At 46.1% G+C, this 25,575-nt stretch overlaps 1 protein-coding gene across 7 annotated transcripts in view; it reads left to right on the top strand.

Annotated features, from left to right (window-relative positions):
* TLE1 (transducin-like enhancer of split 1 (E(sp1) homolog, Drosophila)) overlaps positions 1-25,135 on the top strand; it is an 87,639-nt gene extending 62,504 nt beyond the window's left edge. For all 7 annotated transcript variants that reach the window (XM_005868285.2, XM_014541254.1, XM_005868286.2 and 4 more), the window contains 9 exons: positions 948-1,092; positions 1,983-2,173; positions 3,454-3,530; positions 16,367-16,616; positions 18,144-18,391; positions 21,768-21,915; positions 23,298-23,448; positions 24,328-24,404; positions 24,547-25,135. In XM_005868285.2, coding sequence (XP_005868347.1) covers positions 948-1,092; positions 1,983-2,173; positions 3,454-3,530; positions 16,367-16,616; positions 18,144-18,391; positions 21,768-21,915; positions 23,298-23,448; positions 24,328-24,404; positions 24,547-24,654 — 1,395 coding nt within the window. In that variant the 3' untranslated portion in view covers positions 24,655-25,135. The remainder of the gene's footprint in view (positions 1-947; positions 1,093-1,982; positions 2,174-3,453; positions 3,531-16,366; positions 16,617-18,143; positions 18,392-21,767; positions 21,916-23,297; positions 23,449-24,327; positions 24,405-24,546) is intronic.
* Positions 25,136-25,575: the final 440 nt, after the last annotated feature.

Here is a 25,575-nt window from a genome sequence, read left to right on the forward strand (position 1 = left end):
GTGGGGGGGTGGGGGCTGCATCAGAGCCCGTTCTTGCTTTCAGTCGACAGCAAACACTATGGAGTATGTCATCTCTTAACTCACCCTAGCTGAGCCATAACCGACTATAGTAAATCCTTACACAGTGTCATTTCTCATGCCATTTCTCTGATGGGGAGAGAAGCCTGAGGCACTTGCCAGTTTATAAAGCCCATCAGATCCAAAGTCAGACAGAGATGGGGGTCTCTCTCTCTAGCACATGTTCTTTGCTATTGCACCACAGAGCTTCTCAGATGGATTTAAAGGACATGAAAGGTTAAGAGGCTAAAGAAGATAACTCTTGTCACCCTGTAACTGCCTTGACTCCTGCGCTAATGGTCCGCATGGGTTATATAGGCAAGCAGGCAGTGATGCTTAACTCCAGAGCACCATCTCTTCATTTTAGGCATATCTCTCAAACACAACAATGGGACTAATCTAGGGCTTTTGCCTCTGGGATGCTGGTTTGCGTCTCATAAAATCACCGACCCCGCTGTGTCTCACCATTAGTCTCACTCCCACTGCCACGAAAGGCAAGATTAGAAGAGTGGTCTTCCCTCTGGCATTCTTGGTGACCCGGCATTTTTTTCTGAGTGACCAGGAGCTTTCTTCTGGATGGTCATCCTTCTGACTTGGCCTCGATCCAAAGTCCACAAGCCTGATGGAAAACTACTTTGTAAAATAAAAACCTGCGGAGGAAGAAGTGTAATCATGTTCTGTCTCTCTCACTAGGGTTTTAATTCTGGCAGGAAGAGGAAAGGTCAACATTTCTCGATCACAAGTTAATGCTGTCAACATTGTGTGGATTTATGAAAATTGGCTGAGGGAGTAGCTAGAAGGTGCCCAGTGTTCCAGCTGCTGTTGTGATAAATTGTGTAATAGGGCTTGGATTAAAAATAATACTCATTTAATTTGTTTAATGATACCAGCATGAAAAAGCCAGCACGCCTGTTCTGAAATCCAGCACACCGACGCCTCGGAGTGACATGCCCACACCGGGCACCAGTGCCACTCCAGGCCTCCGTTCCGGCCTCGGCAAGCCTCCAGCCATGGACCCCATCGTTAACCAGGCGGGTAGGGCATCGCCTCTTCTTGTGCTTTGTTTTGTTTGTCCTTCCCCAGCTTGATTTGTCATCTGTTCCTATTGTGATGCAGTTTCCCCAGGAACATAAAATGTAGTTACTGCCTGCCTCCCTCCTTCCTATCTTTGAAAAGCCCTGATAAGAAGCAGATGTTCATCCTTGGGTTTCAGCAGCTTCACCCTGTCCTATTTCTAGCTGTTCACATTTGACTTTTATTTCCAAATAATCCAAATCCCATGGACTTCAGTCAAGTTTCTGATAATTATTCCGATTGTAAGCTCCTTCCCAAACTATTACTGTGTGTCTTGAGTTCGCTAATATTGACCAAAATGGCCTGTCTGGCCGGCCCAAGTGTACTCCTTGCTTACTCCAATGGGCCGGTTTTCTGCGGGTCCATCAGGAATCCGGGATCTCTCTCTCAGTAGAAATCTGGAGAATTTCAATGAGACTCCAGCCTATGATTGAATAAACTCATAACCTTCAACTTGATCTTCCTCACTGGGAAAGGAAAAGAGTAACCTCCCAAGGCTCAAAGGAAAAGAGGCTCCAGAATATTTCTTCTAAATCCGTGCTTTGGTTTATGTAAATCCAGGACCAGGTTTTCATTTACCTCAGTTTGCCTTGTGTGAATTGGGTGCAGGGATGCTGCTAATTCCCCCTGGTTTCCCAGTGCTGCTCGGGAGGAAATGTGTGAGCAGTGCTTCCCCTGGGGTCTGTTCTTTCCAAATGAATTCAGCTTTGGGGAAGAAGGGATCCTGTGTACAAACTGGAGTTGATTCACCATCCCACAGTCCTCCTTCTTTTCCTTCCCCCTAATGAATAACATGAAAAACTCTCCCTGAGCCGCCAGTTGAGTCACGTGTGCCTTGTGCTTCCTTGCAGCGGCTGGCCTGAGGACGCCCTTGGCAGTGCCCGGCCCATACCCCGCCCCATTTGGAATGGTGCCCCACGCGGGCATGAACGGCGAGCTGACCAGCCCCGGTGCCGCCTACGCCAGCCTCCACAACATGTCCCCGCAGATGAGCGCAGCGGCTGCTGCTGCCGCTGTGGTGGCCTACGGGCGCTCCCCCATGGTAAGTGACCTTGGGAGCATGGCGGGCCCAGGTGGCAGCTCTCACAAAGCAGAAACAAAGACCCAGTGTCCTCGCCGTGCCTGCCTTCGCCTTGTTCGCCTTCATCCACATGCCGCTCCATTCAGTGACGGCCAGACGTTTTTTGCTTTACTCTCTTTGTGGATGAAAAAGGCAGTGTTTAGGAGCTCCTTTAGCGGTTCAGGGGACATCTGGTTTTCTCCCACCAAAGTAGATTTTTTTTTTTTTGGAAGGCGATGAAATAACTCAAGTAGTTCACAGAAGCCTTTTCATTCGTTTTCTTGAGTATTTTTCTTCCCTCTTTAATTCTTAGGAAAAAATATTTGAGAAGCTGTAACTTTCTCTTTCCATGCCTATATTATTCTTTAAACCCAATAGAATGGCTTTGGTGTAAAGAGTGACCTCAGTGCAACAGGCATAAACACAAACAGGGACGGAAACCATGGGGCGCTGTCCCTCTGGCCTTATTTTTGACCAGGGAGATACAAAACTGCAGAAAGGAAAAATTGAATGGGAGCCCTTGACTGCATCAGGACAAGGGGAAAGTTTATAACCCATAGCAAATAGAAGTCTGAAAATATTTCCTCTTGGTTGTTTGCAGTATGTCATGTGCATTTCTCATTTGTTGGTTCTTCCCTTATGTTTCACTTGCAGGAAGGGCAGTGCAGTGGAGGACAGGATAGTTTAAAGCCAAGTGGGCAGCTGAGGGACTAAGTACTGCGATTAAGGTGCTCAAAATCATGTATGAATCCTTAAGGATTAACTTAGACCAGTGGTATGAAACGGGGGGCGATTTTGCCTCCCAGGGACATTCAGTAATGTCTGGAGATACTCTGATTATCACAACTGAGGATAGAGTCCAGTGATGCTGCTAAATACCCTGCCTTCTCCTGGACAGCCCCAAACAAAGAACTGGCCCGAAACGTCCATAGTGTCAAGGTTGAGAAATGCTGACTGAGACAACATGCTGCGCTGTGTACCTGCCAGGACCAGGCAGACCCGTATTGGCCATGGGAGGCTGGCTCAGTGCACAAGAGATCCCTCTCCATTCTCCCTCCCCAGAAGGAAGTGTGTCTTGTAGTATTTAGAGTTGGTTGTATTGCTTCTCTTACGATGTATTTCCTCTGGGAATTGCTAACCTGTGCCACTGTTCCTGTTTAAGCTGCTTTGGGGACCTGAGTTTCCTGTGAGACATCTGTAGAGATGCTCACCAATGCCTGCCCTGTAGAAACTGAGTCTGCGATGCCTTCTTTTGTTTCCAGGTTGGGTTTGATCCCCCCCCTCACATGAGAGTACCTACGATCCCTCCCAACCTGGCAGGAATCCCTGGGGGGAAACCGTAAGTACCTCCAACTTCTCAGTTTTATTTTCAAGGCGGTTACTTAGTCATGGGTATTATCAGATCAGAATTCCAAAGGGAGCACAGGCCTGGGTGTTTCCAAGGAGATTTCTAGTGTCTTTTCCTGAGGAGTGTTAACACTTCCTATAAATAGGCACCCTGTAGGTGTCATGCCCCTGTCTTCTCCCGGTGGGTGAGCTCATGCATTCCGTTATTTCTGGAGAGAACTGTTGGAGACAGGGTGAGGAGCGCTGCAAGGACCAGGGGTGGGTGGCCCTCCTCCCTTGACCTTTTGGCAGAAAGCTGCTCTGCTTTGCCATGTGGTTAGAGGGTAGCTGCGGGGGACTTCCAACAGGACTGTGTGGTGGGCAGTAACCTGTCATGAACTCTTGAAATCTCTGAAATTTGAAACATGTTGTCTCTTTACCCAGCTCAGTGCTACCTGCTCCCTATTTTGGTAGAAACAAGAGTTTGAAAAGGGTATGTTCTGTCGGATGCCAACATCCGAGGTTGACCCCCAAGTAAAGTTTTGCTAAGTGCCATACTCTGAGAGGTTCAGAATTATAAGAGCAGAGTGCCTGTGTGGGGAAGCAAGACAGGTTAAAGGGCAGAAAAGCATTCAGAATTTGAAAAACCCTGGTGGTTATTCCTCCAGCGTCACATGAAATCACTTGCTTTCCATAGTTAGTAATTAGAAATGTGATTTCCAAGAATTCCTAAAGTTCTCAATTTTTTTTTAAAAGCAAAATTGAAATATGTCTTACTTCCTAGCAAGTACTCTGCCTTTCTCTGGGATAGAAGATGGCAGAAAAGCCTGTTCCAGTTTTGTTGATTTTTCTAAATAGAGGTACATGTGATAGGCCTTCAGTTTATTTTTGTTACATTCTACTTTTGTGTGTTTGCAAGGGACACATAAAGTGGAAAGCAAACATTATTATTGCATTATTTTGAGTGGCCCATTCAACAACTTGGTCATCCTTGTGTGATTTTGATTGGAGCCTTGTTTCACCTAAACCAGGAGCATGAGAGAAAATGGAATTCTTTATTCCCATCACCTGCTTTTAGGAAAGCAGATTCCTGTTGTTCACTTTTCATGCATTATAACATCTGTTTCATAGTTATTTGATTAATGATGAGATTAGGCTTTCTCTACACTAGGAACTAGTAGAGGTGCTAAGAATTTAAGGTGGCATCTTAGGCCCAGGGAAGAGTGGGCTTGGGGAGTGGAACAGTGTTGCAGATGCTTCCTTAGCTGGTAGATCCTTCCGATTACATACCCATCAGCTACTATGTGGTGTGTTTTCTTGGGTGTGTGGCCCTGCGTCCAGGATGGGCTTTTCTTATACATGCTTTGCTGGCCGGGTAGCTGTTGGGTGTCCTATTGTCTGGTGAGTAGATAAAGGGAAAACAAGTAATGTTGTGATAAAAGGCAGTAATTCATAGTCATTGGTGGATCTTTGGGAAAATAATGGGCACATAAAGCTAAGTTCAACCAACCATTAAGGAAAGCCAGTTTCAAGAGTTATTGGTAGGAGATGTGCCCCGCTGCCAAGACCCCACCTTGAATGCGATATGTGAGGAAGTTGAGGGGAAGGTGGGCAGAGGTATGAACTACAGTGCTGGTCTCCAAGGCTGGTGTGCAGGGGATGGTTAACGGACACCTAGTTCCCAGTATTTGTGCATGTGTGTTTGTATACAGTGTTGTGTGTGTTTGTATACAGTGTTGTGTGTGTTTGTATACAGTATTGTGTATGTCAATAACTTGATTAGACACAAAGATTAAACCTTCAGTGAACAACAATACTGGTGTCATGCTTATTAGAGCCAAAATATTCCTGTGCGTGGCTTGTGAGCACTTCGGGTTTGTGCTTACAGCAGTGTAAACAGGCTGTGAGGCTCCCAGAGACAAGGACAGTGGCACAGGGACAAAGTTGTGACTCTCACATAGGAGGGTGCTTTTCTCCCCTGGGTCAAATGGCCACTGGTGTTGGTCTTTGGATCAGAGTGGTCCTTGCTGTCTAAAACAATTAAAATCTGTTTTTTTAGGATTATCTTTGAAGTTTGATGTGTGCATATCATGTGAGCAAGATGGAGTTAATATCAGAGAGCAAAATGAACTCCCATTGTCAACAGGATCTGGGCTGTACAGCCTTATTCCCATATCAACCCATGAATTAGTGACTTCTTTCCCGTTAGTAAAGTGATGCTGCTCGAGACAGTGTTTCTTTACCGGCTATGATCACAGACCAGTCTTTTCCTAGTTTGGCACATTGACACTCTTGTTACACACAACACAGACGAATGGGGGACGACACAAAGGACCCCAGTTTTTTAGTATAAGAGTCATGAACTGACTTTGTTGTATAAACATTTCTCAGTGAGTAGACAATAGCAAAGGTCTGCAGACCACACTTAGACCAGCACTGACCTGAGACACTTAAGAGAAAGGGAGACAAACCAGTAAGTCCAGAGTTGGGTGAACAAGGTGGAAAAAGCTTTGCAAGGGTCTCTCTGAGAAATACCAGTGGAAATATTTGGATGGTTATTCATGGATGTTTGAGCAGGAACTGCATGGCAGGCTTTGTGCTGGACGGTGGGCATACTTCAGGCAAGAGAATGTTTGCTTTCCCCGCCTGGGGGCCTATTGATGTAGTGGAGACATTGAAGGAACAACGAATGCTTTAGCTATGTGTGCGGTCAGTGATAAGTGCTGTGATGACAGCAGTGGGTTATAGGCAAACATTTAAAGAATGACCAGTTAGGAAGGGCAGGGCTTCCTGGGGTGAGGTGGACACACTGAAGGCTGACGCATGTGCAGAAGGAATAGCCCCCAGGAAAGGGGACAGAGAGGGTGGGCTGTTGGGGACAGAGTGAGATAAGCTCCCAGCACAGGGAGCAAATGGATGCCTGCCTCCAGGAGAGTCCAGTGGGGGCAGCAGGGACCTTGAGATGCCTCTGGTGTGAATGCTCATCTGTGGCTCGCCTCCTGCAATAGCCTCATCAAGTGGCTGTGCACCTCTGACCAAGCGTATCTAGTGAAGGGGACTTGCTGCTGCTTGGCACAATCCGTTCTCTCCAGCTGTGTGAAAACTTTTCCAGCCCTTGAGCTGAGATCTGTCTCCCTGGAACTTTTACCCATCAATCCTGGTTCTCTCCTTCCCCCTGAGACCACATAGTGTGCCGCTCATCCATCATCCTCATGACAGCTCTTCAGATATGTTTGGAGACCACCATCTGCCACGAGGCGTCTCTTCTGGCTGAACGTGTCCCTGCATCAGCCCTATCTTGTAGGATGTGATTCAGGTTCCTGCACCATCTGCTCACTGAGATCTAAACAGTTACCCCCCTCCTGTCCTCTCTTCCACAGATTTCATCGAGACTTGCTGCATGGGCATAGGGGACCCTATTGGGAGCTCACAGCCTACTGATGGAGAGACAACATTAATCAAATCATTGCAAAAAATAAATGCCTAATTATAATTGAGATAAGAGCTATGACAGAGGAACTCTTCTGTGAAAGCATGTGACGGGCTGATCCCATCCGCGGGGAGGGTCAAAGAAGGATTCTCAGAAGTGTTTTCTGAGTTGCATTAACCTCCTAGGGCAGGGCATAACCTCTAGCTGGAGGAACCAGCATATGTAAAAGGTCCCGTGGCTTTACATTCTTTTTATCAAATTGGATGAGCGCAAGATGACTCATGTCGCCACTATCCTGTACTTGTTTTTGGTGCTAAAGTCATCTAAGATCTCGATAGGGTTTTGCAATTAACATGGTTATTTTCCCTCTCCCGCACTGGTCTCTTTTAACTTCTATATCTTTGCTAAAGGCATATTCCCCATTCTGATATCTGGGCCCAAACTTAGCCTTTGATTCTTCCTTATTTAACTCTCATTTTACTCAATCTTGTATTTGTTAAAATTCTTATTTTATACTCATTTTTGTCAAAAGGATCCTAGATGAGTTTTCCCCTTTCTAAAGTACTTATCTGATCTCTGATCCATTTCTTGCTTGGAGGTCTTCAAAAGTTGCATATAAGCTCCCCATGCTGCATTCAAGGGCCCTCAGTAACATCACTCTAGCCTCATGTCTGTTTGCATCTTGTGCTCAGGCCAGATGGGATATCCAGTTTTTCCCTGAAGTTTCCTCCTTCTATCCTGAGCAGCTTACCTTCTCATCAGTCTTCTCCTCTTCCTATGGAAGTATTTTCTGTTCAAAGACCACTCTAGTTGCTGCCTTCTTCACAAAGCCTTGCTGATGACTTCCCGTATATGATCTCTCTCCAGTGGCACCTTGTAACATCTCGTGCCGCCTTTTCACCTTTGGCCTTGAGTAAACTGATGTCCACATGTCATTTGTATCTGCTGCTTCCCCACGAGAATGGAAGCTTCTGAAGTCCCCTTGTCCCTGGAGCATCCCAGTAAACTGTTTGCTGCATTGACTGGTGGGAGATGAGCCCAGGACTGTGGGAGACCCTGAGATTCAGCCTTCCAGAAGGAGGTTCACATTTTGCATTTTAGAGTTTAGGGGTGCTGGTTTTTATTTTAATATATTTATTTTTTATTTTAAAATATATTTTTCTTGATTTCAGAGAAGGAAGGGAGAGGGGGAGAGACACAGAAACATCAATGATGAGAGAATCATTGATCGGCTGCCTCCTGCACACCCCCCACTGGGGATCCAGCCCACAACCCAGGCATGTGCCCTGACTGGGAATCAAACCCTGATCATCTGGTTCATGGGTCGACGCTCAACCACTGAACCAGACTGGCAGGGCAGTGGTGCTGACTTATAAGTGGTAACCCGGACAGTTTCCAAATCCTTCAGGTGAGATTTATTTGGCATTGTTTAGTTAGCTTAACTGGAACTCATTTTTAGTTGTAGGCAGCGTATTCCCGAAGCTCTGTGTAGATCACTGGTGAAAGAGGTTTGGAAATTCAGTCAGGTTGACATCTCTTTGTTGTGGAGACATTTTTTCTAGCCCTGGAGCATTGCTGTCCTCCATAAATACTGGGGGCTGTGCTCCACCTACCTCCCTCGTAGCACCTAGAAGTCACTAATAATAGTTTGGCTTAAGATTCCATCTTAGTTCCAGGTTCCTTCACCCTGTGTTTTAACGCTAGACATGTAATTGGGAAATCTTCCACCCACTTGTTTACTATTTAAATAAATCGTTAAAGTACCTTTTAGGAGTCAGAGCCTAAAGGGAAAAGAAAAACGTTAACTACATTTGGGGTAAAATGGCCTTTTAGGAAACATGTTGTGAAGAGAGGCCACCCTGGCTTCTGGCCAAAGGACACTTCAGTGGCCGTGTCCTCCCACCCCCTTTTCCATTACTGAATTTACTTCTGGTTCCTCTGATGTCTAGATTCCACAGCCGGTTTATTTAGTGGATTTGAAAATTACCTGTTATGACATTTGGGTGTTTTTGTCTATTAAATACGAAAAGTAACATACCTGTTTTGTGCCTTATTATCACCATGTGGGTTTAGTTTAACTTCTGTTTTTCTACCCTTTGATGATCTGGGAATGTGTAGCTAATTTCTTGAGATTATATTGACATATGAGGCCCTTTCTTTTGATGTGAGGTACGTTAACCTGCTAGACAATTAACCCTCTCTTTATTTCTCTACCTCTTCCCTTCTTCAGAAATTACTTTCTGCTTATCATATATAAGTAGTTTGTACAGTTCTTGTGTAGATCGTGCTGTTTGCCTATAGTGGTTGGATTCGTGGCTAGAATTTTTGAATTGAGCTTTGAAATGGCTGTATTTTAAATTTATTTTTGTCTCACTTGTTGTCCATGAAATCTCTTGGTTTGTATCTTTTTCCTGCATTGGAGCCTCGTTGCTGCCTCAGCACATCAACAAATTCGAAAATATTTAATTGATGGAGGAAGAAGAGCCTAGGACACAGAATCATAAGTGTCAACTTTGGCCTGAGATCCTCCCAGTTTATTGATCAGGCCATCTCTTCTTGTTTTCTCTTTCTGGTAATTTACTTTTTCATATCCATTTGCTTTTTCTGCATTTGCCTTTTTAATAACAGGAATAGCAATATAGTCGACTACATAAGGAAACAAACAAAAATTTTTCTATCTTAATGCTTTGAAGTCCTCAACTTGTAGTAATTTGTTAATAAAGCCCTCTATTCTGTCGGGATGCCAAACTGGAAAAGTCCTGGGAAAGAAGTAAAGGATTTTATAGGTGTTTTGCGTTGGATGTACAGACCCTAAGAAATGTTAAGTGTCATATTGGCAAAGAGAAAAATTTTTACCATCGTAGATGAATTAAAGTCCTGCGGACCTGTTTTCGTTTGCTGAAATCTTAGAGTAATATGACTGATTTTCTTATGACCCCATGTCACACCCTCCCACCCCCAGCCACCACCTTCACTCTCCTGGTTCTTGAAGCTAGGAGTACACTCCAGAATCATAATTACACTATTCCCATCTTAGAATGAGCCCAGACACTCCAGCCCTCCAAGCCTCCTGTGCCCAGGGCTCTGTAAAGAAGTGCACGGATATGTTGACATGTCTGATGTCTCTTGCAGTGCAGGGTAGGTGTCTCCTTCCTGCTGGGCCCACATTCTCCCTATTGAGGTGAAAATGTCAGCGGTAATGCTGATATGGAAGCTACAGTAAAGGTTCGAGCTCCACGTTTATAACCAGCCTGTCCTGGACCGGGATCTTGGTTCTCCCACTTACTAGTCAGGGCGTAGGGGAGCAGTTGCCCTCTCCTGTACTACTTCTCTCCTCTCTAAATATGAAGGGATAGCACGCTGCCTCCTGGGACATGGGAACCAAGGTCGAATCTGCGGTGTACTTCATAACTTTTCTGGAAATACTATCCCACATCACTTCATTTACTCCACACCTCAGCAGTCAGGTGTACAGGGTCAGCCTTGCCACGGCTCATTGTAAAAGTAGGGAAATGATGCCCAAATGAGCTAGATAAGATCCGCACATCTTAGTAGTGGCTAAACTGAGACTCTAACCTGTCTCCTCACTAGTTACTGCATTCTTTTCAGCCACCAGCCACAGGATTGAGCATGCTGCCTGTGACCTGTGGCTGTGCCTGCCTCAGCTTGCTTTGCAAGGTTCTTACATCCACTGGGTTCTGCTGGCTTGGATTTCACTCCTTTATTATAGTTGCTTTTGTTGCCTTTCTGTTCATATCAGCTAATGAGGGACTGCTCCCCCCCCCCCCTTGGGAAAGTTGATACCATTTTTTATCAATATTTGGTGCAACTACTAGAAATTCCTTGGGAAAAGTTGGCTGGTATAACCCAGGAGGTCAGAGGACTCTCCACATTCTCATAGTAGCTGACTTCCCTTGCCAGAGCAACTTTTCACGCCTTCATTTATAAGTGATAGGTAGTAGTAAACAGCTTGGAGCATTGGGGTTCATTCACTGAGTGCCAGCTGTGTGCTAGCTGGTGAAGTCATCCATCTGTCCCCAAAGAACGCTGGAATGAGAAAGACAGATGTGAACACGTGCAGCAAATAGTCCAGAGTGTGAGACGTGCCGTAGTCGAGATTGAGAGGAGGATACAGGATGAGCCGGACCCTGGGAAAGAATCATCCCGCCTGGGGTGGTGTGCCAGGCGAGGGAGGGAGGACGTGAGTGCACGTCTGAGGGAGGCAGTGCTGGTTTAGGCAGCAGGGAACAGCCTGTGTGCAACACGGAGAGGAACAGTCCAGCCCACGATTTTTAGGGGACTGGCCTGCTCCACGTGGCTGGGAGTTTAGGATAAAGGATGGTCCTGTGAAAGAGGCTCAGTTGTGAAGGACTGGGTTCCAAAGAGCTTGACAAGCGAGCAAAGGTTTTTGACATATCAGATTTTTGATACCTGAAAATACGCAAGAAATCCTATGTCAAGCATTCCAAGTCCACAGCCCGAGGGGGTCTTGGCCACAGCCTTTATCTCTGGGGTCCGTGGTTCTTCATTACTGTTTACTGGCCTCTGCTGCTGCTGTTGCTATCTATTTATAGGGAACCAATAACTCTGTAAACACCTGTTTTCCTTTGGTCACAGAGCACAGCATAGTTTTATTAACAGGAGCCAGCCTGCCAGGAAAAAACAACCTGCTTCCCCGAACGCAGTCTTGTTTCCAGTTTTCCACGGCTGCTACGAGGCATCCCTGTGGGGACTCTCGAGTTCCTCCCTCTCTGCTGTGCGCCCAATAAATGAAGAGTCTCGTGCTCTGACCATGTGTGATTTCATTCGGGTTTAAGTCCGTGATGTCCAGTGGGCTTTATTCTTTTCAGTTCTACAACCGGCTTTCACATTAGGATCCTGACCTGCAGGTGCTTGGTTCAGAAAGCTGGCTGGGGTGAGGCGGGGGCTCCGTTCGCTTTCTTGGATAAGGTGGGTGGCCCTAGCCGTTTCGCCCTAATGAGGGCTCTAGGGACCGTTCTTTCTGCCCCACAGGTTGCCACAATCCTATCCAACTGTCCTCTTCTCTGTGCCGTCTCCCCACCCTCCTGTGCCTTTGAATTTCCTGATTTTGTGCCTGTCCGCTGCCCTGTGCTTTCCTGACTCCCACCTGCACCGTCCTCACTTTCCGCATATCCTGACCCTCGCTTGTCCAATGGTCCAGATAAGAGCCCTTGTTTTAGCATATCCTCCTCTTCTTCCAAAGTCATGGGTGTTTAATACTGATGCTGCCATTGCCCGACGGCCCCTGCAGGTGTCAGGCACTGTGTTGTGCCCTGCAATTTTGCAGCTGTCATCTCTTAGTCCTTACCACAGCCCCTTCAACCTTTGTGTTGTATTATTATTTCTACCTTGTGGATCAACAAACAGACATGTGACAGGCCACAGGTGGTTAGGCCAGTAGGAAGGCCACTGTTAGCGAGGCCAGTGAGCCGGGGCTTCATGACTCAGGTTCATTTAAACCAAAGCCTTGGCTCTCGACTTGGCTGTGGGCCTAGTCTAACATGTTCATTGGTCAGGAGCCGCCCCCCCACCCAACTTTTTGAATAAACAAATGAATCTAAGATTGTAATTATTAAAATAGGAAAGTGTGTGAATCGCCTGTATATAGCTCAGTGACTTCACCAAAAGCTCTCTAGAACCCTCCTGTGTTCCTTTGGGTCACCCAGGGTGACCACCACTCAGATTTTGAATTTTGTCTATGATTGAATGTAAAGGCAGTCACACCATACTCTTTCTGAATTCAGTCTTGAGATATATTCATAAATATTCTCTGTTTGTAAATTCTCCTTCCTGGTTGGTCTGACCTTTCCCAGCTCCTCAGTCAGAAACATAAGTTTCCTCCTGCATCTCTTGAACATCCTCATGGTGCACCATCAGCGCGGCCTTTTCTCGGAGACGGTCCTGTTCTTCCTGTGGATGAAAAGCGAATTCCAAACCATCTCGCTTGCTCCCCTAGTCACTGCTTCCAGTCCACCCCTCTCTGGGACCCTCCACACTCTGCATCGTTGTTCTGGTTTGTTCATTTGATTAGGCTCCCAGCACAGCGGCCAGTGCCTGCTTCCTCCGAGGCCCCCTGGGACTGAGGTATTAACATCCATATGGGCTTCCCCTGGGACGGACAAGTGTTCGCAGCTTCTGGCAGCAGTTCACTGCCATGTGAATCAGTTTTAAATTGCTCAGCATGATCGCAGACCTCCTGCACAGCATAAAGCAGAGGATGCCTGGGGCAGAGGTGGCCTCTTCCAGAGACGACAGGACAGCTCTTTGCCTGGACATGGTGCATCTGTTTTGATCTGGAACATTTAACTCTGTAATAAGCAGGGTTCCAGTGGACGCAAGAAAAAATTTTCTTCCCCTAAAAACCCAGAATTGCTGAGAGGCTCCTGATGGAAACTTGGCCTATGTGGAAGTGATTTATGGCAGAGAAACTGACCTTCACACCTGCCGTTGTCATCACAGCACAGAAAGCTTTGAGAGGCAAGTTCTCTCCCTGTGCCAACCACTGTTCTCCCTAAATACATTCAATTCGATTGTATTTTTTTAACTCACAGTTTACATTCAATATTATTTTGTATTAGTTTTCTTCCCAGGGCAATAAAATGCTATTTGATTTCAAATATAATAAATGGCATAGGTTCGATTAACTATAATGTGCATGTATTGAACTATCATGTGGACTTGTTACATTACTGAGGGCAGCAAAGAATACTGTTGGATTAAAAAATATGAGGTTTAGTCATTTGGTGACATAAGGGCTTTGAGCTGTAGTTGTTTTATGTGTGTATTTATTGCCCAGGGCAGTCTGTGTGGTTCCCATTTTGTGTGCTCAGTTATTCAGATGAAGAGTAACATTAAGGATTTGGGCCACATAGCCATTTAATATTAGTTATGGTAACCAATTTGTCAGGAGAGAACAGATATGTAAGATTGTATCCTTTGATTGGGGGCAGGGGTGAATTCTTATAAAAGTCATGTGTTTGATATTTTGCTTTTATAGAGGGAAAATAATAGCATGTATTTTATTTTCAAGCTAAGCATGTATGTGGGTTTTACGTGCAGACCAGTAGGGACCTGATATCTTGTATCAGTTTTCAATTTTGTGCTTGTTAAGTTATTTTACAAATTTTGATTTGGCATCAAAATGAAAACTTAAATTCTATATTAATACTCACAGTCTTTAGATCTGTAAAGGGACTGCAAGGTGACAATGACAAGTTCCAGAGAGTGTCCAGATTTACCCCAATGGGTTATGGGAAGGAGGAAACTTTATATACTTCATTTATTGTTTACTAGTGGTCCTGCGCACGAATCCGTGTGTAAGTAGCTCACTGCCGCTTGCCTCAGCTGGCTGCCCCACCCACCGCCACTCATAGCTCTCTGCTGCACGTAGCTTGCTGCCCTGCCCTCCCGTTGATCAGTTGTTCCATGACAGCGTCCCAACCAATTTGCATATTACCCTATTATAAGTATAGATGTATAGGGACATATAGAAAAGGTTTAATGTGGACCTTCTAGATCACCTAGGGATGCTTCTGACGAAAGAAAGTAAGCATAGTCTTTAGTGCCATGTGCCTAATTCCATCAGTTTGGATGTGGGGTGAACATATAAGTAGTTTCATTCTCTAAAGTATCTTATTATCTTTGTGTATCTTTTATAACATCTGTTATATATTAGTGCTGGGAGTTTTTACATGAGGGAGAAAATACGCGTTGAGATTTTGGTGTGGAAACAGAAGTGTGCACTAAGATTAGTTTGTTTGTATTTAATAGGAGAAGAAAACAAAAGCTTAAATAGCAGAGAAGTTTATTTCTCTCTCCCAGAGTGTCACCAAGGCCTCTGCTCTTTCTGTTCTGCTTCCCTCAGCAATTGATTTCCATCTTCAGAGTCACCTTTTGGCCCAAAAGGCTGCTGAGGCTCCAGTCATTTTGCTTATCTTGCTGGCAGCAGGAAGGAGGAAGAGAAGAGGGCAGGCACACCTCCCCTTTTATAATTCTTTTTCTTTCTTTTGTTTCTTTAATTAATAAATTTATTTCTTAGGGCAGTTTTAGGTTCACAGCAAAATTGAGAGGAAAGTACAAATAGCGCTCCTGCCCCCACCGGGTCCCCTTTGTTTTAGATTAAGAACTTCCTCTAAGTACCAGCCAGTAGCGTCTGCCTACATCTCTGTGGTCAGAACAGGGACTCGGCTGGCAATAAGGAAGCTGGGAAGAGTAGTCTTTTAGCTGGGAGCTTTGCTGGAGTTTATGGCCAAGGTGTACAGGGAGATTGTTGCAGGAGAAACGTGAAATTTCTGTCACAAAGCCATTGACCCAAGAGAATTTCTTTTCTTTTCTCTTGGTTATGCAAAACAGAGTTTAAATTAAAGTCTTAAATTGGTACCTTTAGAAAGCTGTATTTGTTTGTGTTGAGAGGCACTGTTTACTGTTTATAATTATTATGAGTTCATAGGCGCTTGCGATAGCATCAAAAATAATCATTTAAAATTATATAAAGAAACTAGAGGCCCTGTGCATGAAAATTCATGCACTGGAGGGGGGCGTCCCTCAGCCCGACCTGCCCCCTCTCACAGTCCGGGAGTCCTCAGGGGCGGGAGGCGACCCGGCGATCAGGGGAAGGCGACACCCCCATCACACCTCTGCTGCTGCCACTGCTGGCAGCGCAAACCTCGGCCGGCCCTGGTTACCTGAGCTTCAGGAGGCCCTGAGCGGCTGGGCAGCTGCCATCCGAGGCTTGCCTGCGTCTGGGGGTCTCCAGAGGCAGGCACGCGGAGCGGCCTTGCCACGTGCCCGCCACCCTGGTGAGGCTGAGGGGACTGGGCACCGCCATCTTGTGGCTGTGGGCACCGCCATCTTTGAGGGCGTGGCAGTCAATTAGCATATTCCCTCCTTATTGGCTGTGGGATCCGCCATCTTTGAGGGCAGGGCAGTAAATTAGCATATTTTATCCTTATTGGCTGTGGGCGCTGCCATCTTTGCCATGGTGTGAGGGTCAATTAGCATATTCCCTCTTTATTAGCTAGGATAATACAGTTATAAAGTACTGTATAGGAGGCATGAAGGAGGCATGTTATGTTCATTTGGAGGCACATTTAGTGTTTTATAATTGGATTTGAAGAAACGCTTTATGGAATGGATACACACAATTTAAAAATTTAAATACAGTTCAATATATGTGTCTTTTGGTACACCTTAGAGTTCTGTTACTCTTTTAAATTTGTTTCATCAGTAAATGCTTCAACTTACATTGATTATAAAAGGAAATTGTAACAAGCGAATCTTTCCTTTTCTTTATCTTTCTCACAGAAGTGTGTGGAGGTTGTGAATAACTGCTTTATGATGTTTTTTTCTGTTTTCCTCTACTGCCCTTCTCTCTTCTTCAATCATCCCCTGTCCCAAAGTGCCTACTCCTTCCATGTGACAGCAGACGGGCAGATGCAGCCTGTCCCTTTCCCCCCCGATGCCCTCATCGGACCCGGCATCCCCCGACACGCTCGCCAGATCAACACCCTGAACCACGGGGAGGTGGTGTGCGCAGTGACCATCAGCAACCCCACGAGACACGTGTACACGGGTGGGAAGGGCTGCGTCAAGGTCTGGGACATCAGCCACCCCGGCAATAAGAGCCCTGTCTCTCAGCTTGACTGTCTGGTGAGTGAGCAGAACCCGGTGCACAAGGGTAATTTCTCCCCGGAGACTCAGTAAGGAAATAGCTGTCCAGGCCTGGGTTTTAATTCCCATTAGGAGGAAATGGAAGCCCATTTTGTTTCCTGTGTTAGCAATTTAGCTCCTTGCCACCCCTCTCCCGTAGATGTGAAGTTTTCATTTGCTGCTCTTTCGGTGGTTAAATCCCATGATGGATTTCTTTTAGAAAAATATTTTAGAGTCGTTTACAGAAGCTGTCCTTGTTCGAATGTGTATTCAAAAGGGGGTTTCCCATTTAATGGATGAAAGCTCAGCTAGCCCAGGACTCCGAGCCCTGCAACCCACTCAACTTTTAATTTCCCTGCAGCCTTTGGATAAATATTGAATAGTAAACATTTGATAACGTGGCATTACAACCAGTCTGAACAGGGTCTGTGTTTTCAGGGAGGCCTGGGGAGCTGGCTGGGTTTTATTACCTTAACTTCAGGAAAGGGTTAATGGATCACACTGTTAGAAATCAGGGCAGCTGTCAGCAAAACAGGAGTGGTGAGAAGGCTTTCCCAGGTGCCCCGTCCACCTCTCAGCATCCGAGAATACCACTGTGCATTTTCCAGGATCTTAGGACGCACTGGGCATGCTCCGGTCGCTCAGCTGTAACCCCGGGATCTACAGACCACATATGGTTGGCCTGAGGCAGGCAAAAGGCCACCCTGCCCCCGGGTGGAGTCTGCCTGCACATGGCTGTACAGGTGATGCCCTTCACTCACTGCCTGCCTGGACTCCGGACAGTGCTTCCAAAAAGAAGGGTGGCAGGATTTCCAATCTTCGAGTGAGAGACCATGGTGAAAACATAGCAAAAATAACTCAGCTATGTCTATTTGGGTTGAAGGATAGCAGTTATTCCTTTTGGGGGTAGGGCTGTCATTTTAAGTCCCACTTCCCTTTTAAGATGTGTTGATTTTGATGGAGAGATGCCCTCTTTTATTAATTTCTTTTTTCTTTGGATTGAGAGGCATAAATAATGACAGCAGCCAGGTTACAGGAAAGCAGCTCTGTTAAATTCCTAGACAAGGAGGCACCTGGCTAATGAGGACACGGTGCAGGCCTAGGTACAGGTAAGAGTAATGGACACCAAAGCATAGGCAGGGGGTCTGCAGTCCCCAAATACTAGTAAATAACAGAGAATGATGAGATCAAATATTTATAAACCAGCTTTGAGAAGAGCTTTCTTCCTAGAGAAGTCTGTGTATATCTACCTCACATCTACTGATAACTTCAGTTCTGTCTGCTCAGTGAGAACTGGACGTGAGGGACAGTCCTGTCTGAGCTTGCAATCCTTTGAGTTCATTTTGTTTACTCTTTCGAGGGAGGCAGCTGCAATCGGATCCCAATATTTACGACAGAATTCTTGCTTGTTAGTGTCCATGAAATACCACTTTTCAGGTCAAAAACCAAGATAGCAGTTAGAGAACATGGCATTGTTATGGCTTAGTGTGTAGTACATGCAGCGATTGAATTGTATTTATTTCACAGAACAGAGATAACTACATCCGTTCCTGCAAATTGCTCCCCGATGGCTGCACTCTGATAGTGGGAGGGGAGGCCAGCACTCTGTCCATCTGGGACCTGGCCGCCCCGACCCCTCGCATCAAGGCGGAGCTGACGTCCTCGGCCCCTGCCTGCTACGCCCTGGCCATCAGCCCCGACTCCAAGGTCTGCTTCTCCTGCTGTAGCGACGGCAACATCGCCGTGTGGGACCTGCACAACCAGACGCTGGTGAGGTGAGCACAGGTGGTTTTCTTTTAGCGAGGCGGTCAGAAGGCCTCCTGTCTCCCCTGCTTCTCCAGCTGCCCCAGGCACTCAGCCCACACATTCAGATCTTACTGTGTGCCAGGCCGGGAGCTGGGTATTGGGAGTGCAAAGACGGAGTTGTGTGGCTTCCCTTGGGGGACTTACCATCTTGATGCTGTGCTCGAGTGTCCCCTAGACTTTATATTTAACTTCCTAATGTTCCCATTTTCATTATTCAGGCACATATAGGTGCCAGGCTTGTTTAAGAAGTATTCCTGGCTTTCGCCACATGGCAGCACATTATGGATTCCATGGCGGTAGGAAGGGTCCTCAGTGGTAGATGATTTTGGCTTTTTTTGTTGTTGTTGTTAATCCTCACCCGAGGATATTTTCCCATGGATTTTTAGAGAGAGTGGAAGGGAGGGGGAGAGATGGAGAGAGAGAAGCATCGACATGAGAGAGACACATTGATTGGTTGCCTCCTGCACACCTGCAACCGAGGTACATGCCTTTGACTAGACTCGAGCTCGGGACCCTTCAGTCTTCAGGCTGACGCTCTATCCACTGAGCCAAACCAGCTAGGGCAGATAGTTTTGACTTTGGTAGAACCTTGTTTGTGCAAACAGTTGCCAACTAATAAAGGATAACAAAACAAACAAAAAGAACATTTGAAGAGGAGATTGCACGAATTTCACACACATTGTTTTTCAAATATCTGTGTTTGTTTCTATCTATCTATCTATTTATTTATTTTGATTTCAGAGAGAAAGGGAGAGGGAGAAAGAGAAAGAAACATCAGTGATGAGAGAGAATCATTGATTGGCTGCCTCCTGCACACCCCACACTGAGGATTGAGCCCACAACCTGGGCATGTGCCCTCGGAATCAAACCTGGGACCCTTCAGTCCGCAAGCCGACACTCTGTCCATTGAGCCAAACCAGCTAGGGCATATCAGTGTTTCTTGATAACTAGCTAACTAAGCCCTGTCCAGGGTCGCTCACCAGGAATGAGCCTGACTTCCTGGAACCTGTGCTTCTAACCGTAGCAAGAGCTGCACTCACCACCTTTGTGTCTTCTTGGCTCCAGCAGCTCCCTCCCTCCACCTAAGTCAGTGCTCACACTAGAGATCTTACGGAAAAATCTTTGAAAATGTAAGCGCTAAAACATCCAGGCAAAACTAGCATCTTTCGCCCTTTTATTTCACAGTTCATCTTCACTCTGAAACACTTGTTTATGGTGTGATTTTAGGCTCATGAATTGCTTAGCAGGCCTCCTCCCAATGCTTTGGGCCCGTGTGCTGGAGGAAGGGTTGGACAGACCCTGGAGGTCATCAGAGCAGCTCCCTCTCGTTCCAGTGAGAGTCTCCGAGCCAGGCTCTGTCCCTCTGTGCACGTGACTGTGGTGGTTATTTCTCTCTTACCACTCACTGGGCAGAATGAGCAAATTAATGGAGCTAGAGCTGACAACTGCTTCAAACTTTTAACCTAGCAAGTGTTCATTGGTTTTTTCTGTGTGTGTGTGTGTTTGTTTGTTTTTTAACTTAGGAAATAGCACTTTCAAAATACCAGTTCTCAGTGCTTTCGACTATTAACCCATTTAATCCTCATAATGTCAGCACTCCTGTTACTCTGATTTTATAGAAGAGAAGCTCGAGGCACAGAGAGGTTAAGTTTACCTGCCCGGGGTCACACAGTCCGGCATGATGGAGCTGTGGTTGGGTCCGGGCATTCTGTTCTCATGTCTGTGTTCTGAACCCCTGCTCTGTGCCAGCCCCCTGGAGATCAGTACCTGTTGGATATAATGGGGTGGTGCTTCATAAACCTCTTTCTCAGTTTGGACCGGCCACCTATGGATACCAGCTACTCTGAGCAACAGGGCAGTGTAGAGTCTATGAATATCTTTGTATCTACTGTGACCCGCACATTCTGAACAGTCCTGGGGTCTGCCTTGTCGGAGCCCGAGAGTAGTGCAGAGATGTGTGGACAGAGGGATGGAGGGACACCTACCAACCGCTGTACGTCAGCAAAGACATTTGTAGTCAAGGAGTGAGAGTATTTCATGAGTTCTAAGGTAGACGAAGTGAGAGGATGAAATGGAGGGAGTCACTGGTGCTTGGAGGAAAGAGAAACTGCACTTGCAGCACTTGGAGCAGGGTCTGCCCTAGGCCTGTGTGACTGGTGAGGAGTCTGGAGTTCACTGGGGTGTCGGGGAAGGGGGGACAGAGACAGAAGTTCAGGATGGCTTGCAGAGGAAAGATTTTCGAAGGGATGGTTCTCATGTTGTCTCAGAATTCAGGGCAACAGTGGTGCTGTTTTATTCCCTTACACGCTTACTAAATTCCAAGCGCAGCTTAAAAGTATGGAGACTTGTGGGAATAATAAGTGAGTGGAAAGACAGGTATGGAAAATCCCCTCTTGGCATTGAAATTCCCAAGCAGCTCTATACTGGGTCCTGTTACCATTGCGATTGGGCCCCTGAGCTCACCTGTCTTGGTCGTTCTCCTGCCAGCTCCCTCTGGGCATGCAGAACCAGGTCCCGGACCCCCAGACTGCCAGCCCGGCAGCAACTTACATTGATCCCCTCCCCAAGCCGGCCCCACCTGTTGCCTAGCGAAGCATCTGTGCTCAGCAGATCCTGTTGGCTGATTGTTCTTGGTGTCGTTTTGTGATTAAAGCTCAAGGTTTCCCTTTAAGAGACCAACCTTGTGCTCAGTCTTGCTGAGGTGCCAGGGGTCAGCTTCAGCAGTTAGCTTTATCTCTGCTCAGCACCTTGAGTCCAGAGGTGGGCACAACCCTTTGTCTCTGGGAGTCCAGATTTCGAATGCAGGGCTCCTTCTAACACAGAGCAAGGATGAGTCGCTGTGAGCTCAGGCTCTGTTGACTAGAAGGGCACTGCTGTGTTGACTCACCGTTGTGTTGTGAGCGCTGCTAGACCCTGAGCCTGTAATGTGGCCATGCAGGCCTGCAGGATTAAAGCCGGGCGTTCATCTTTTTTTGAGGAATACTGCTGGGATTCTGTGTGGTTGTCTCTCTCTTTTTTTCTTCTTCTAATACAAAAAACACTTTTCCAGACCTGGGAGAGATTTTACCTTCCAGGCGGGTCTTAAGAACAGCTATAGTAGCGTGTTTGACTTCTGTGCAGTGACCTAAGATGGCATTCCATTTCTTTAGCACTTGGATCATGAAGAAAGAAAAAGAAAATCTGCAGGTGCACCGTCTTCCTCCTCGGGGAAGGTTGGTTTGATCTTGTACATCAGCAGACACTGAAGAGATGACACACACACCCCGAGTCCAAAACCAACAGCACAACAGTGTTTACCTTGAGCTCTGGCAGGAAATCATTATTCAATCTGGTTTGTTTTATCAGGCAATTCCAGGGCCACACAGACGGGGCCAGCTGTATTGACATTTCTAATGATGGCACCAAGCTCTGGACGGGCGGCCTGGACAACACGGTCAGATCCTGGGACCTGCGTGAAGGGCGGCAGCTGCAGCAGCACGACTTCACCTCACAGGTGCCCGGCTCCTCCTACCTGGAATCTGGGAGGTGGTATAGTGTGTGTGCGCGTGTGTGCGTGTGTGTGTGTGTGTGTGTGTGTGTGTGTGTGTCCTCTCCCTCCTTTCGTACCCCATGACAGTAGTAGCTATACAAACAGAACGGGCTTAAATTTGAGATACTGATTTTTTTTTTTAACCACTAACAAACAAAAAGCCCTTGAAACACTTAGAGTGGTGTCTAAACTCCTGCAGGTTAAGCCCTGATAGCTGTTACAGTCATGTATGAGTTCATTTAAGGAATCGGTGCAATCAGGAATATCCAGCTTTCCCCCGGCGGGTTGGGTCTGCTTCTCCCCGTCTCATGTGAGGGTGAGAGCTGATAATTTGATTCACATATAAACAGAGCTTGAAAAGCATGCAGGCACATCACAAGGAGTAGAGGAAAGTCACAACAGCTCTGAAAGTTAATTCATTTTTCTTGCATCAGGGAACATAAAAACATGCTGCAGCCTCTCCCTGGGTGCCTGTTTTATTACTCACCCTTCAGAAAATGGACTCATGGCTGACTAAAGTTATGGAGTTTTGAAATGATATAAAACTCTCAACTTTGTGGATTGTGAAGATTATTTAGATGACAACATCTGAATCTAGGTGTGTTTGGGGAAAGAGTGCCATTTTAAGGGCTTTCTGATGGTAGAAGTGTTCTTTTCAACATTAGACTTATTTTTTTGTAATGAAATAATTCCACTCAGAATAAAAATAGGATAAAAATGGAAAATAATGATATATACTACTAAATTTTGTGTCCCTGTTAAAATTTTGTGGAGTTTCTTCCCTGTTTTAGCCCTTTTCCCCAGTATGAGTAGGATTCTGTTTGGTCTGCCCTTTTATTTTTTAAACTTCTTGTGGAAATTTTCAAATACATAGGAGAGTACAGAGAATGTGAAAGCATATTTGACAGGACAGAGGATTGTACAGTAAACCCCACCTACCCCTCACCCAGCTTTAATAGTTAGTGACACGTGACCCGTCTTGTCTCATCTATTGCTCCTGCCCCAAACACTAGTAAATGCCAAACATGATGTCATTTCAGCCATAAGTATTTCAGTTAGTATCTGTAAAGACAAGGATCCCTTTAAACAACACATACAAATACCATTAATATTGAGAATAGCTTCTCAGTTGCATCACATATAAGTGCTTCCGTTTTTCCAGTTGTCTCATATAAAGATCTTTAACACTTGGCTCATCTGGGTTGAGTTGCTTGTTGTCGACCTGACCACAGTCTGGAGTTTGCTGATTCTGTCCTCCTGTTCTTGCTATTTTCCCCCCTTCCCTGTTGCCTTTTTCCATCGTAAGTTCCTAGCAAACTCATCAGTGAGCCGCTCTGTTCTTGTAGATCTTCTCCCTGGGGTACTGCCCCACCGGGGAGTGGCTGGCCGTGGGCATGGAGAGCAGCAACGTGGAGGTCCTCCACGTGAACAAGCCCGACAAGTACCAGCTGCACCTCCACGAGAGCTGTGTGCTGTCCCTGAAGTTTGCTTATTGTGGTGAGTGCAGCTGAAGGGACCCCCGAGGACAGCGATGGCCTCTGTGGAAAAGACTTTTAGAAAAATAGAGCCGAGACCATATCTGGAAAAAAATATTGTGCTCTGAGCAGCTGGAAGCAATAATTCCAGTGTCTTAATATGTCCCTCAGAGTACAATGATGTCTGTTTTCCTAATTTGAGAGAAGTCAGCAGGCAATGAAATTGCCTCATACAAGGTTTTGACACGTTTGTTTTTGGTGGGGAGAGTCGGGTCGGGGTGGGGCACAATTAGTTGCAGCTCTGAAGAGGGGTGGGAGGGGATTTATTGAAGAGGCAGGCAGGAGTGGAGGGAGTCATGGGGGAGTGACGAGGGTGCGGAGCCCACAATCAGGATGTAGTGAGTAGCTGAGCCTGACGGTTGCACCCTGCAGTGAGGATACAGAGGGAAGAGGTCCACATAGGATCAAACACTTGTTCACGAGGTCGATGCTGGATGAGTGGCTATCACCACTGACCACACTCTGTGCGCCATGCATCGTGTCTGGCATTTTACTTAAGTCTGTCATTTAATCCTTCTTAGCCCCATATTGTCTTGGGGAGACTAACAAGGACAGCAAAGTCACTGATTCCCTGTTTGAGGACCCACTGTGTGCTGGGTGTGGTGCTACCCATCATGGCTAAGGAGGCTGACATGGTCCTTGCCGCTGCTTTCATTAAACCAAGATCACAGGTGATTCACAGCAGAGCCTGGATTTAAAACTGCTGTCTCCGCTCATAGCATAGCCCAGCCCTTGGACAAGATAGTTCATGATTATGCACTGAGTTTGATTAAGTCCACGGAGCTAATAATATAGTAGGGATTTTATCTTGTTAAACAACATCTTCCTTTGCTAATTTTAGGTAAGTGGTTTGTGAGTACTGGGAAAGATAACCTCCTCAACGCTTGGCGGACCCCCTACGGAGCTAGTATATTCCAGGTGAGTCAGTGTTCCTTACCGAGAAGGACAGTTTGGCTTCGGCGGTCCAGTGACACCCCAAGTGGAAGGTGCCTTGGAGGGAGCAGGGCCCCTGAGTATCTCTGTTCTACAGTAAACATGCCCCCACTCTTCTCTCTTCCAGTCCAAAGAGTCCTCATCTGTGCTCAGCTGCGACATCTCTGTGGATGACAAGTACATAGTCACTGGCTCAGGGGACAAGAAGGCTACAGTCTATGAAGTCATCTACTGAAAACATTATGTGGTTTAATGTTTATAGTTGAATTGGGCCAAAATGTTTTGAATTTGTAGAAATAGAAGAGTTGTAACTTTAAAAACAAGAAAACCTGTTTTTAAACCTTGACACAAAATGACTTTGAGTCTACAAAGAAGAGGTGACGCGTCCATCAACTGAAGGTCATCTATCTGCCTAGACCAAATGGAGCACCGAGGCCAGGTGGACAGAGGGGCCAGGGCTGCGGGCTTGAGGGACAGAGCCTGTGGCCCAGGCAGAGCCGATCCTTTTCTTTCTGTGTGATCTGCACAGATTACCTTTCTGTTCCTTGCGGTTCCCCTCACGTTCCGTCCTTGGTAGCGCAGTGGTGTCTCCAATGAACTTGTTTCCTGGTTTTGCATCTTGTGAAATGTTTTTTTGTATTTTTGTTGAAGGTTAAACATTTGTATAAATTGTAAATATATTTGGTTTATTACAGTAAAGGCTTTAGTACCAATAAGTGGTTTCCCTTTGCCTTCTTGTTTTTATCAATGCTTTGGGATCATTGATGTGGGTTTTATAAGCAAAGTCCAAACATTTGTAGAGGAAGTTTTAAAAGCACTTCTGATGTTGTTAATGTATTTGGTCATGGGTTGCCGTGCAGCGGAACACTTTTGAGTTACTGTGGAAACCCAACACTAGGTATCGAGAGTAAATCGAAGGTATATAATAACAGTTTTATTTGGGAAGCTAAGATAACTTGGTCAAAATTTATTCTTTTGTTAGGATACTCTTGTCATTCGAGGTCACAGGTGAAAGTTCTGCTTCCCTTGGTGATTCATTGGGAAACAGAATGTTCTTTTCTCTGGGAAGGCTCAGCCTTTTCAAACCTTTAATCTCTCCTTCACAAGCTTCATGTCTCAAGGAGTGGAGGTGACTGGGGCCTAGTGTTAAGATTGA

This window comes from Myotis brandtii, unplaced genomic scaffold (assembly GCF_000412655.1).
Source record: "Myotis brandtii unplaced genomic scaffold, ASM41265v1 scaffold266, whole genome shotgun sequence".
NCBI lineage: Eukaryota > Metazoa > Chordata > Mammalia > Chiroptera > Vespertilionidae > Myotis > Myotis brandtii.